The sequence below is a fragment of the Gopherus flavomarginatus genome, chromosome 5, assembly GCF_025201925.1.
Source record: "Gopherus flavomarginatus isolate rGopFla2 chromosome 5, rGopFla2.mat.asm, whole genome shotgun sequence".
Classification (NCBI taxonomy): Eukaryota; Metazoa; Chordata; order Testudines; family Testudinidae; genus Gopherus; species Gopherus flavomarginatus.
The window spans coordinates 148418921-148431519 of NC_066621.1; the positions used below are offsets into that span (position 1 = coordinate 148418921).

Here is a 12599-nt window from a genome sequence, read left to right on the forward strand (position 1 = left end):
AGACTCCGTGGAGGCAATGAAATGGCTCAGTCAAGGACTCATTCGGTTACAAGACCAGACAGTTTGGAAGCCCATGTAAAGCTGTAGAAGATCGATCTTCACAGCTCAAGAGGAGATCTGGTGATATTTACCCTTCCTTCTGCTGCAAAGTGGCCTGGGAATGGTCTCTGAAATTGTGTGTTTTTGTCAGCTACCCTTTTAAAAAAAAACAACACTACACAGTCTGTTATATCCGTAACGCGGTAATTCATCTCTTTTTTACAGAGCCAAATGTTAAGGTCCTGATGTGACAGCCGCCATCTTGGCCAACACACTGGGGATTGACTTCTAGAACCAACAGCATGAGCTGCTACAGTTTGAGCTAAAGAGTCAGTGCTTCCTAGATGGGGCTGTAATATACTCTCATGCTCTGTGGGTCGGGCACAGACCTGCAACTCACCAGTTGGTTACACTGATTCAGGCAATTTCCCTATCAACTTTAATGGGAGTTTGACTAAGTCAGGACCTCTGGATTTGGCTCATTATTATTATTTTCATGTGATTATTGGACAAATTGTGTGCATAAATTAGCAATCTTTTGCTGCCCCTAACATCTTTTTAAGGTTTAATTTATTTTTCCACTTCCGCTGACACCAGACCACTTCAGGTTGGAGTCTATTAAAAACAAAACAACCTAAAAAACAAGAACTGAAATTTTAAGCCGTAACTAGTCATTTTGGGGGTCTCAATTTTCGGGTGCCCAACTTGAAACACCCAACTGCTTGATTTCCAGAGAAGAGGGGCTTAGCGCTTTTTGAAAATCAACCCCTTTCGCTGCGTCTCAGGCTGGAAACAAAAAATGGAGGCATCCAAAGTTACTAGGGCTTGTCTACACAGAGAGTTCATGTGCGGCAAATCAGGGTGGGACTCTGCCGTACTAGTTTACTGCACATTAAGCCTCCACATGGACCCTGCTACAGCACTCCTGTTTCCAAACAGCTGCATGTCAGAGCTCGCTATGGACCGGTTAGTGCACAGCAGCATGGTCCACATGGCCAGTTAGCACACAGCAGGCTAGTGCGCCATAGAGTCACAGCCTAACTCTCCACATAGACAAGCCATTAATCCAGGGGTCGGCAACCTCTGACACGCGGCTCGCCAGGGTGCTTACCCTGGCGGGCCAGGTAACTTTGGCCGATCTCGGCTCCCACGGGCAGTGGTTCGCTGTCCCAGGCCAATGAGGGCTACGGGAAGCGGTGCGGGCCAAGGGATGTGCTTCCCGCAGCCCCCACTGGCCTGGAGCGGCAAAGCGCAGCCAGTGGGAGCCGCGATCAGCCGAACGTGCCGACGCAGCAGGTAAACATACTTGCCCGTCCCATCAGGGTGCTTACCCTGGCGAGACGTGTGCCAGAGTTTGCTGATCCTTGCATTAATCCCTTCTGAAAATGTAGGCAAATGCAGAACAACTAAAAAAATCATTTACTATACTCCCTACATCAGGTATTGATTTAGCACCAATCAACACAGAATCTAGGCACATTGGATGAAATCCTGGCCCCACTTCAGTCAAAGGATTGGTGGGGGGGGGGAGAAGGGAAGGGGAACAGAAACAAACAAGCAACAAAACCTACACCACATTCAGCTCCTCCTTTGTTCCACCAGCCACTGATTAGGGCTAAATGCCTCTGCAGACTTCCCCACCCACTTCTTTTCCTATTTTGCATTATGTTGGATGGAATAATTTAGATGCAAATGGAACCCCCCCACCCCCCCGAGAGTTAATGAAAGAGTGTTCATTCTAGGGAGTGAGCATGGCATGTGCATGTTATTGGAACACCAGGGCTGTTTTATTTTCTACACTGTCTATTTGTGTGCTCTTAGCACCCACCGAGGCCTTGTCTGGATTCCACTTCATTTAGCCTGGGTTTGAAGAGCACAGGCTCTGTTTCTCTTTAAATGTATGCCTACAAGAGACAGCGTTCTAGGGTGAACACGCACAAGAAAAAAACAACAGAACTTGCACGTTACAGTATCAGGAGCTGGTAGTGATGGTTAAAGTCAGCACTGTAATTCCCCGGATTTCACACACGCCAATCTACTGAAAAATTCACTTTCTTGCACGTATTGTCTATGCATTCTATCTGCCTGAAAGCCATTTCCCACCCCTGCCCTTGGTAAAGTTTGAACACAATCCATTCAGCTGTTTATTTACAAGTTACGGGAGACTGACCAAAACACAGTTTTCCAATTGTAAAATTACTCTAATCATCATCCCCATGGGCTTAGCCAGGATTTGAATGGCGCATGGGCATCATGCTAGTCCCCTGTGCACAGAGCGAATTACATCGAGTGACTAAGTATCACATTCAGCTGCACATGAAATCAGCTCCTAACCAAAGCATGGCAGTGGTTAAGCCACACAACGGTTACAGAAAATAATTTAGCAAACAATCATTTTGGTATTCCTGTGCAAAAATAACTATAATGCATTTTCAGAAATAGGATTTGCTCATTTGGGGGAAAATTGTCTGAATTCTTAGGATTCAAAAAACACTGTTAAAAGCAGAGAACTACTTCTATATATACAGACAAACAAACAATCAAGTTAACATTTGAAAACAGCCAATTGTGCTTAATTAACCGGATCTATTAACACGAACTATTATTTGTTGCAATTTTATAAGACATTCTTGAGACCATTACTGGAAACTGGCATTCATGCTTCAAAAAGGATGTTGCAGTATTGGACAGATTTCAGAAAAGAGCCACAAGAATGATTCAAGGCCTATAACAATGAGGAGTCCGGTGGCACCTTAAAGACAAACAGATTTATTTGGGTTTAAGCTTGATGGGTAAAAACCCACTTCTTCAGAGGCCTATTTGAACCACTGAGGTCTGAATATCACTACTTTAAAGAGACTTAAGTTCAGTCTATTTAGCTTATCAGAAAGAAGATCAAGAGATGACTTGATAGTGGTTTATAAGTACCCACACTGGGAGAAGATTTCTGATAGTAGAGAGTCCCCTACATTAGCAAACGACATAACAAAATTTGATCACTGGAAGTTGAAGCTACAAACATTCAAATAGGAAGGCACATTTTGATTTAAACAGTAAAGGCAATGGCCCACTGGAATAATCTATCACAGGATGTGAAGGATTCGCCATTACTTTGAATCTTTAAGATTTCAAAATTGGGGGTGAAATCCTACCCCCGCTGAAGTCAAGGAACTTTTGACATTGACTTCAATGGAGCCAGATTTTCACACTGATGTTTTTTTCAAATAATTCCTCTAGCCTATGGCCTGTGTTATGCAGATGGAGAGACAAGATGATCACAACAGTCCCTTCCAATCTTAAAAATCTATGACTGCTTAATATTGTAGGCTCAAGAGTAGTACTAATCATTAGAGTCTACTGCAAGGAGAACAGTCATTTATATTATCATCTCAGTAGAACAGGATTAACAGTTTGATGGGGATTCCACAAGATATTTTTTCTTGTTGTAACCATAAGAAGAGTCAGGAAAAAAAAAGTCCTGAAAGTATTTGCTCAAAGTTCATTTTAAGCTCTGTTTTATTCTATACTATTTCGTTCTCCTGTACTTTCGACACCAATGCCCACAATACAAGGGCATCATAAGAGAGCTCATCCAAAAACGAGGAGGAAAAATAGTGCCTGACCCTGGGGAGAAGAGGGGGAAGAGAGCAGTGATGGCACTGTTTGGTGCCCACATCGAAACCTGCCACCACAGAAGGCACGGGTACTGCTGTTAAATGGACACAGGGGGTCACAGCTGCAGCAACATGCAGCCTTATCCTGTGTGTATCCTCCCTGTCTCAGACAGACATCTAGCAGGGGAAGAAGGATGGCCTAGCGGAGCTGGCTGGGACTGAGGAGAATTGGCTCCAATTCCCATTTCAAACACAGATTTCCTGTGTGACCTTGGGAAAGTCACCTGGGCCTCAGCTCCCCATCTGTCAATTGGGGATAGCACTTCCCTGTCATCCCAGGGCTGCAGTGAGGACAGACACACCCATGCCTGCAGGATGCTCGGATGCTATGGCAATAAGGGCCGAGACTGAGACAATCAGACCTGCAGGGTCCAGTGGGTTTGTTTATTTAGGATTACACACTTCAGTCACACTTGCACAGCTTGCTGCGTCAATGAAATCTCACCACATCGCCTCAAACAGTTGCACAAGGCTTATGCTGCTTGTGGTCTGCAAGCGATTCAAAGGCTGAAACAGGCATGAAATCACTGGTTTCATATGACAAAACTACAGAATGGTTTTCTCTGGCGGACATAGAAATGCAACCACTCCCTTACTTTGATCAGTCCCAATGGAGTTGTCGATCTTCTCCTCTCCTGAAGCTTAACTTGAGGGCCACTATGTAGCTTCACTCCTGCCAGGGAGCAGCCCTGTCTCTCTGGCTTTGTAGATGGTTAAGTGGCCCCCAGGCAGACTGGTGTCACATCAAAAAGCTTTGCACCGGCTCCCAAAAACAAACGCACTAGCTCCACTGAACGGCCACAGTCTACCAGATGACGGAACAAGAAGGCAGGGAACCGCAGTGGTCTTCTGAGTGGTTTCACGTTCTAATACATCCAACCCCTCTGACTTGGCCAGTTACTGGGTCAGTCTGGCCTGTACCAAGATCACCGAAGACTGAATTCAAACTAAAAGCGTGGTCTGGAATGTGGCAATTCCACCTTCCCTCACCCTGCCACCAGGGATCCCTATTCTGGATCTGTGAGGTTCCACCTCTAGGGAGAAGCACACAGCTCAGTCTCCTTACCCAACAAGCCCCTGGTTTTCCTGTGCAGACGACCCACAAGGATCATGATTAGTGCCAGGTGTAACAGTGCATTTTCTAGGTGACTAGATAGAGCTAGTTTTACACCCATGCATGGGAGCCTGGGCAGAGACCACTCACTGATGCCATGCAGGTCACTGTTCAGCCAATAGTCAATAATTACATTTTCATCACAACCATCCTGGGTCCTATCTGAACCAGAGTTCTACTACGGACTTTCCATACAGCCTGTTCATTATATGTCAAGTTTAAAAACTTTTCCCAGAAGTGACCCACAATGAATGCCAAGAATTGCAACGCTTTTTAGAACTAGAGTGTTTCTTAATATCTTGAGAGAGAAATCACTCAGTGCTGGAACTAAAAAACTTCTCAGATAATTTGATGGGAAAGAGGCCAGCGAAAGCTATAAGTTTATCTATACCCACAATAATGATCACTGCTGGCAGCAGCTGTCGAATGCAAACCGTCTAAGAGGAACTGGGTCACAGTATTTGCTGTCACGGGGATTTAAACCCCACAACTGAGAGATGCAGAGTGACAGCTCACAAGCTTGACCAATGCACGGTATTTGAGACGGTTTTGCAGAGGCAAATGGAGAACCTAATAAGTGTGAAAGGAAAAAACAAATTCCACATTGAAAGAGGTGCGCCCTCTTGAAAAGCCACGTTCATTTAAGGAACATGCTTGACACGGGCTCGCAGATGAGAGAAACAAAACCAGACATTCACCTACACAAGACTTAGAAACAGACACACTAAAGTATTCATTTGCATCTTACAAAACACACTACATGCCTCCTGCACTAGAAAAACCTGACCAGAGCAGAAGCTGTGATGTGGTGGTTTGTTGAAAGAGACCCAAAATGCATTGACATCAGCATGCTTTGAGCTATACTAAAAAAAGCAATGTCAAAAATATTTCCATGTTACATTACTAGTTTGAGGAAAATCCAGTGATCTCACTAAGCAGTAATTTCTCCCAAAACAAGAAAAGCAAGCAAACATCGAGAAAGAGAGATAAAGTATCTAGCCAGCCATAATCTTTCCATGCTGCAAACCAGACAATGGCTGTTCAGCTTACAAACGTCTAGGCTAAATGAAGAGCTGACCGTGCAGTCTTTTCACATGCAAAATTCCAACAAAAAACTTCTACTGGTGTTCCGCAGATACAGAAATAGGACAGCATTCACTGTGAGACAACTAAGTAACTCTCTCCAGGTTCACACAATACACCGTAGAACAAAGTGCATCAATTTGTCCTCATAATATCTAGGAGGCAGGGCAATAATATTATCCCCATTTTACAGATAGCCTCTGTGTGCCTCAGTTCCCTAAGTGACTTGCCCAAGATCACCCAAGAAATCTGTGGCAGAGCGGGAGTCGAAGCTAGAGTTCCAAAGTCTCAGGCTAGTGCACTAAACATTGGGACATCCTGTGCAGTGCCTTCACCGCAAGGCTCTCCCTCTTTGCAAGGCCCTCCTTCCTCTCATCCATTTTGTGTTAAGCGTAAGCAGTCTGCAAGCTTTAAGGGGCAGGGACCCGATTTCTCCCCTGCTTGTAAAGAGTCATGTAGCTTTATGGTGCCGAACAAATAACTTAACATGGGCCCTGATGCGGCAAACACTTGGGCCCAGATCCTCAAAGGTATCGAGGCACCTGACTTGCACTGATTTCAACAGGAATTAGGCACCTAAATATATCTTTGAAGATCTGGGCCTTACTGCTGAGCCTAGCGCTTGCTACTGTAAATCTACTAGCTTCACTACTTACAGCAGCAAAGGTTTGCAGGATCAACCCTAGGGCTGCTACTGAAGCTCTGAAAGTTACCGTCGCATAAAACCCACAAGCCTCTCCAAACATGCTGTGAAGTAAAATGTCGGCATGATAGAGGGGTTTGTCATCCCGTGTCATTAAATTGAAAACAGGCACCAAACTCATGCAGTCAGTCAAAGACAGGCCTGTCCCTCAAGCTCAGTAAAAGCTCACACCAGGTCAAATTACCTCTCTGCTACAGAACTACTATTGTCCAGCACACAGAGTCCAGGCTATACTTAACTGCAGGCTGAAGGTTAAGGAAATATCAAACAGCCCATTTTAGCAAATAAGGTCTGTTTGGATCTGTCAAGTGTCTATTTTTGGCTTATTTCACTTCTTACATTAAGGAGAGTGTAAAAAATAATATACTGTAGTTTAAAAATTCCCACAAAAGACCACAGCATTCCCCTGTTAGTAAGACTATTTGGTGTTTTCCACAGTCAAACCAACTTACAATTATTAACTAATATTCAATACATCCTATTAGGGAGATAAGAATATTTAAGCCAATCTTACAGAAGGGGAAACTGAGACAGGCAAGTTATGCGACTGTCCAAGGCCACAGAGGAAGCCAGTGTCAGAGGCATGAAGAAACACCATAGTCCCCAGTCAGGTTCAGGTCACCTCCCATGAAAAGGGGAATCAGCTGGCTTGCTGCACTGAACTCATTACCAGTCTAATGAGAGGGTGGGTAGGTTATGAAGAACAGGGGCTACTGGTTCCTCACCAGCTCCATAATGGAAGGGGGAAGACTTGTTAGAAAAACCCAAACTGAGGTCCTGACTGAGCAAGGCCCTTCAAAACACGCTTTAAAATTAAATACATGAGTAGCCCCAACCAAAGTCAAAAGCACCATTCGTGTGCTTAAAAATAAGCACATGCTTAAGTGCTTAATTAAACTGGGGCCAAAGCCAGTTCAGAATGCAAACACAACCAACTTAACTTGTCAGGGAGTGATGCTCCCAACTTTCTAAATGTTACGTTATTTTCCTTTAAAGTGCCCTGTTCAGGGAAATTTCCTCAATGAGGAGACTTTTTATTCTATAATTTTCCCATCCCTTTTCAAGCTTATTCTAAGTTCACATTTCTTTCCTGCGTCCCCCTTTTTTTAAGCAAATCTTTGGAGATGAGGCAGCAAATAGCCATGGGGAAAAAAAAAGACATTTAAAATGCAAAGATTTACATACAGCTTGCTGCACTGAGAATTAACTGTCCCCAGGACAAAGTGAGACATCTAGGATACACTGAAGAAGTGCATGTCAGTGAAAATTAACCACATTTTTTTTTTAAAGAGGTATATTTTTAAAGAGGCATTTCATAATTTTAAAAGGAAAATAAGCCTCCCTTTTTCTGAAGAATTATTTTTATTTACTCTTACCTATAGACATGGGGTTGGTGAGATGAAGGAGGCTGGGAGATTAAAGAAGCTAGCCAGTGGAGCTCACCAGCAAAGGAAAGCTGAGAGATCGGGGTTGGGTGTTTTCTTCTCCTTAACTTGCAGATATTATACAAGGAAGATCCCAAAATGGGAGGAAAATGGCACATCAACTCCACTGCTAGCGCTCCCTCTGCCCTGCACATGACAGGCATTCTGATTCTGGACGCTTCAACCCAGGCCCTGGGTCTTGACTTGATAGGAATGTGGTCAGAGAGTGCTTTAAATACATTATGAGCAAGAGAAAGACAAAGGAAAATGTAGGTCCTTTGCTTAGCGGGGAAGGATTCCTAGGCTATGTCTTCACTACCCGCCATATCGGCGGGTAGCTATCGATTTCTCAGGGATCGATATATCGTGTCTCATCTAGTCGTGATGTATCGATCCCCGAATGAGCTCCTATCAATCCTGGAACTTCACCAACCCGAACGGCAGTAGCGGAGTCGACATGGGGAGCCACGGACATCGATCCCGCACAGAGGATGGTAAATAATTCGATCTAAGATACTTCAACTTCAACTACATTATTCACATAGCTGAAGTTCCGTATCTTAGATCGATTTCCCCCTGTAGTGCAGACCAGCCCCTAGTAACTGATGACATCAAGAAGACTGAGGTGTTTAATGCCTATTTTGCTTCAGTCTTCACTGAAAAGGTTAATGGTGAGCAGATACTCAAACACAATTAACATTAACAGTAAGGAGGAAAGAACTCAGGCCACTATAGGGAAGAACAGTTAAAGAATACGTAAAGTTAGATGTATTCAAGCTGGCAGGGCCTGATGACATTCATCCTAAGGTACTTGGGGAACTAGCAGAAGCAATCTTGGAACTGTCAGTAATTATCTTCTAGAAGCCATTGGGGACAGTTGAGATTACAGAGGACTGATAAAAGGCAAACACAGTCCCTATCTTTAAAAAGGAGAACTCAGAGAATTATAGACCAGTCAGTCTAACTTTGATACTTGGAAAGATACTGGAACAATCAGCTGCTCTGGGACTTTGCCAATAGAACCTCAGGGAAGAACCTCACATCGGGGCTGGCTTTCATAGGTCCCAGACAAGTTATTGCCAGCAGGCTGCCAGGTGGAGGGTTGGGGCACAACTGCTCCCATGAACCTTAGGCCTCTGTTCGAGACCCATAGGCCATGACAGGAGGGGTTGCAAGCACTTTGGAGGACAGGATTAGAATTTAAAACAACGGTGACAAATTAGAGAATTGGTCTGAAATAAACAAGATAAAATTCAATAAAAGACAAGGCCAAAATAGTTTACTTTGGAAGGAAAAATCAAATGCACAACTACAAAATGTGGATTAGCTGGCTAAGTAGTAGTACAGCTGAAAAGGATCTGGGATTTATAGCGGATCACAAACTGAATAAGATTAAACAATGTGATGCAGCTGTGAAAAAAGCTCATATTCTGAGGTGCATTAACAGGAGTGAAGACAGACACAGGAGGTATTTATTCCACTCAGCACTGGTGAGGCCACACATGGAGTCCTGTGGCCATTCTGGGCACCACCCTTTAGGATAAATTGGAGAGAGCCAGAGGAAAGCAACAAAAATGATAAAATGTTTAGAAAACCAGATGCATGAGGAAAGGTTAAAAATTTGGCCGTGTTTAGTTTTAAGAAAAGCTGATTGAGGGAGGAACCTGATAACACTCTTCAAATTTAAGGACTCTGAGTAACTGTTCTTCACGTCTGCTAAAAAAGGACAAGTAGCAATGGGTTTAATCTGCAACAAGGGAGATTTAGGTTAGACATTAGGAAAAGCTTCCTAATTATAAGGGTAGTTAAGTACTGGAACACGCTACCAAGGGGTTGCGGAAACCCCATCACTGGAGATTTAAGGAACAAGTTGGACAAACACCTGTCAGGGATGGCCCTGCTTCAGCACAGGAGACTGGACTTGATGATCTCTCGAGGTCACTTACAGCCCTACATTTCTATGAAACATGGAATTTAAGCACTGAGAAGTCAAAAAACTGGACCTACCCAAATTCCACATGGTACATTTAAAGTGATTCTTAGCTTATATGTAATTTCAACATTTTCATGTACTGAAGGAGGCATTTTCTAAATGGGACAGGAGGTTTTTTTTTTTTATATAAAGTATTTATCATTTATTTAATCATTCATATTTGCACGCCAGACTAGACTGACTTGTATTTTCACATAAAATTAATCTAACCCATGTACTTTGCTAAAATGCTTCTTTTAGCATGTAAACGGAATTTAGTTTTAAAGACTAGATTAAATTACTCATACTAATTAAGTAACAATGTAAACCTTTCCAGACTGCGAAACTAATTTCATCAAGAGAGTCCAATGACGACATATCCAGGGCAAAGTCAGAGGGGTTTTGCTTGTAGCTCTGAACCACTTCAAATGAATTACAGTCTTGATGAATGTAAATCTCTTTGGGAATGCAGTGGGGTTTATTACCCATAACCCTATAATTCTCTCTCTATTCCTTAGTATCTCTTACCAAACCTTCCCTTGTTGCTTCCTAATCCTAGTAGGATAGCTTGAATCTGAAAATCATTCACATTCCAAAAAATCTAAAGTCGCGCACTGAACCCTCATTACTAGTATTTGACATCACTTTCCAAACAGCATTCCCCACCATTCAGAAGCCTAAATATAAAAATGACCACCTCTCAGAGGCCAGTTACCCATGGGTGTTCTGCCTAACTGACCATTTAGAATCTATTTCCTTTTCTGATTTTAGCAGAGTCATTCTTAAGTATCAACAAAAAAGTAAAGAAAATATAGGGTATAAAAAGGATATACAAATTAAACCTTTCTGAACAGAAAAAATGGTTCCTGTAGCATTCCCGCACTGACAACGGGCATTCTGGTGTATCCTATTAAATGCATTTGCCTCTGCAAAACTATACATAAATGGAAGATGTAATTCCATATCTGGGTTCAGGAATCAGTGAAATTTTTCTGGTTTAATTACCAGTGTTTCTGTATTAGAATCCCTCGAGAGGGAACTACGGTATGATCTCCAGGTCAGGGCACATTATTCTTTACAGTTCACAAGTATCAGAACTTAGAATGACACAGTTAGAAAAAAAGTCTCTAGGTCCTCTCACAGGACACAAGTAGCACCCAATAACCAGTTTCCTTAAAGGGAAAAGACATTAACAATACCTGGAGAGAAGAATATTGCAGTTCTGAGCTCTCCGGCCATCTATTACCGAAAGCTCCTTGACTTTATGTCTGGAACTCAGTGTGTCATCAATGGCATCTTCTTTCTACAAAAAGCATGATGAGAAGGTATGAAGAAACACAGCATATCAACATTTGGAACCCTTAGCACACACCAGTATCGTATATAACAGGTCGCCATTAATCATGAATGTCACTAAGGCTTAGCACTAAAACCTGTAGCCTGTAACTGAAATATAAGAAGCCATGTTATAAACCAGAGCTTGCTGTGAAAGCCACTAGGTAGAAATGTAAATAGGTTTTCAGACCGGAAAGTTTGAGAATCCACAAACTCACAAAAACTAATGAATAAATAAATCAAGCCTTTCCTAGCATATGTATTTGAGATACTTCATTAGATCTTCACTTGAAATGCTGTGTTATGGATTGTCACACAGGCTCAAGATCACTTTAGTTCCTCTTCTGCCACTCTAAACACCTGTGGCATCCACTCACATAGTAATACTCGATACAAGGTTAAAACAATAAAACCTAACAGGCTAATGAACACAACCTGCAGCATTTATTACCCTTTAAGGGGAAGACTTCCAAAAACATATACAGGATTCAAGAACACAAGTCAATGGGACTTGTGTTGCTAAATCCCTTGGGTGGTTTGACAATCGTCCTCAAATGATTTACAATATACAAAATTGCAGTTACACATGCAGCAGAACAAAAATGGTATGAGATTTAGTAAACCTGGCCTATGAGGAAAGGTTAAAATATCTGGGCATGGGTAGTCTGGAGAAGAGATGACTGAGATGGAATGTGAGAACAGTCTTCAAATATATTAAGGGCTCTTATAAAGAGGATGGTGATCAATTGTTCTCTCTGTCCACTGAAGGTGGGACAAAGGGTAAGCAGCTTAATTTGCAACAAGGGAGATTTTTCCTAATATCTAACATAACTTTCCAACAACAAGGATAATTAAGTACTGGAACAGGTTATCAAAGGAGGTTGTGGAATCCCTGCCATTAAAGGTTTTTAAGAACAGGTTGAACAAACACCTGTCAGGGATGGTCTACGTTTACTTGGTCCTGCATCAGCACAGGGTGGTACGGACTAGATTACCTCGAGGGCCCTTCTACATTGCTGATTCTATAAGTGGTATAAAATACATCGTAACAAACGTAATGAATATTACTGAGCTACACAAGTGGTCACGTTTCCTCTGATTTTATTTACACTGTTGCAATAATCTTGATTAATGTTAATAGGTGAATATCTGCCTATTCCATTGATTTCCCAAGGAACAGAACATTAGGAAGGAAGGTGCTAATGCTAGCAGATGTGTATCAAAATGCATAGCCATTTAGCTAGGACATCCGTTC

The 12599-nt window shown here is 42.6% G+C and overlaps 1 protein-coding gene across 3 annotated transcripts in view; it reads right to left on the minus strand.

The window, feature by feature from the left end:
- DAAM1 (dishevelled associated activator of morphogenesis 1) overlaps positions 1 to 12599 on the minus strand; it is a 183840-nt gene that overhangs the window by 21024 nt on the left and 150217 nt on the right. For all 3 annotated transcript variants that reach the window (XM_050952533.1, XM_050952534.1, XM_050952532.1), the window contains one exon: positions 11209 to 11312. In XM_050952533.1, coding sequence (XP_050808490.1) covers positions 11209 to 11312 — 104 coding nt within the window. The remainder of the gene's footprint in view (positions 1 to 11208; positions 11313 to 12599) is intronic.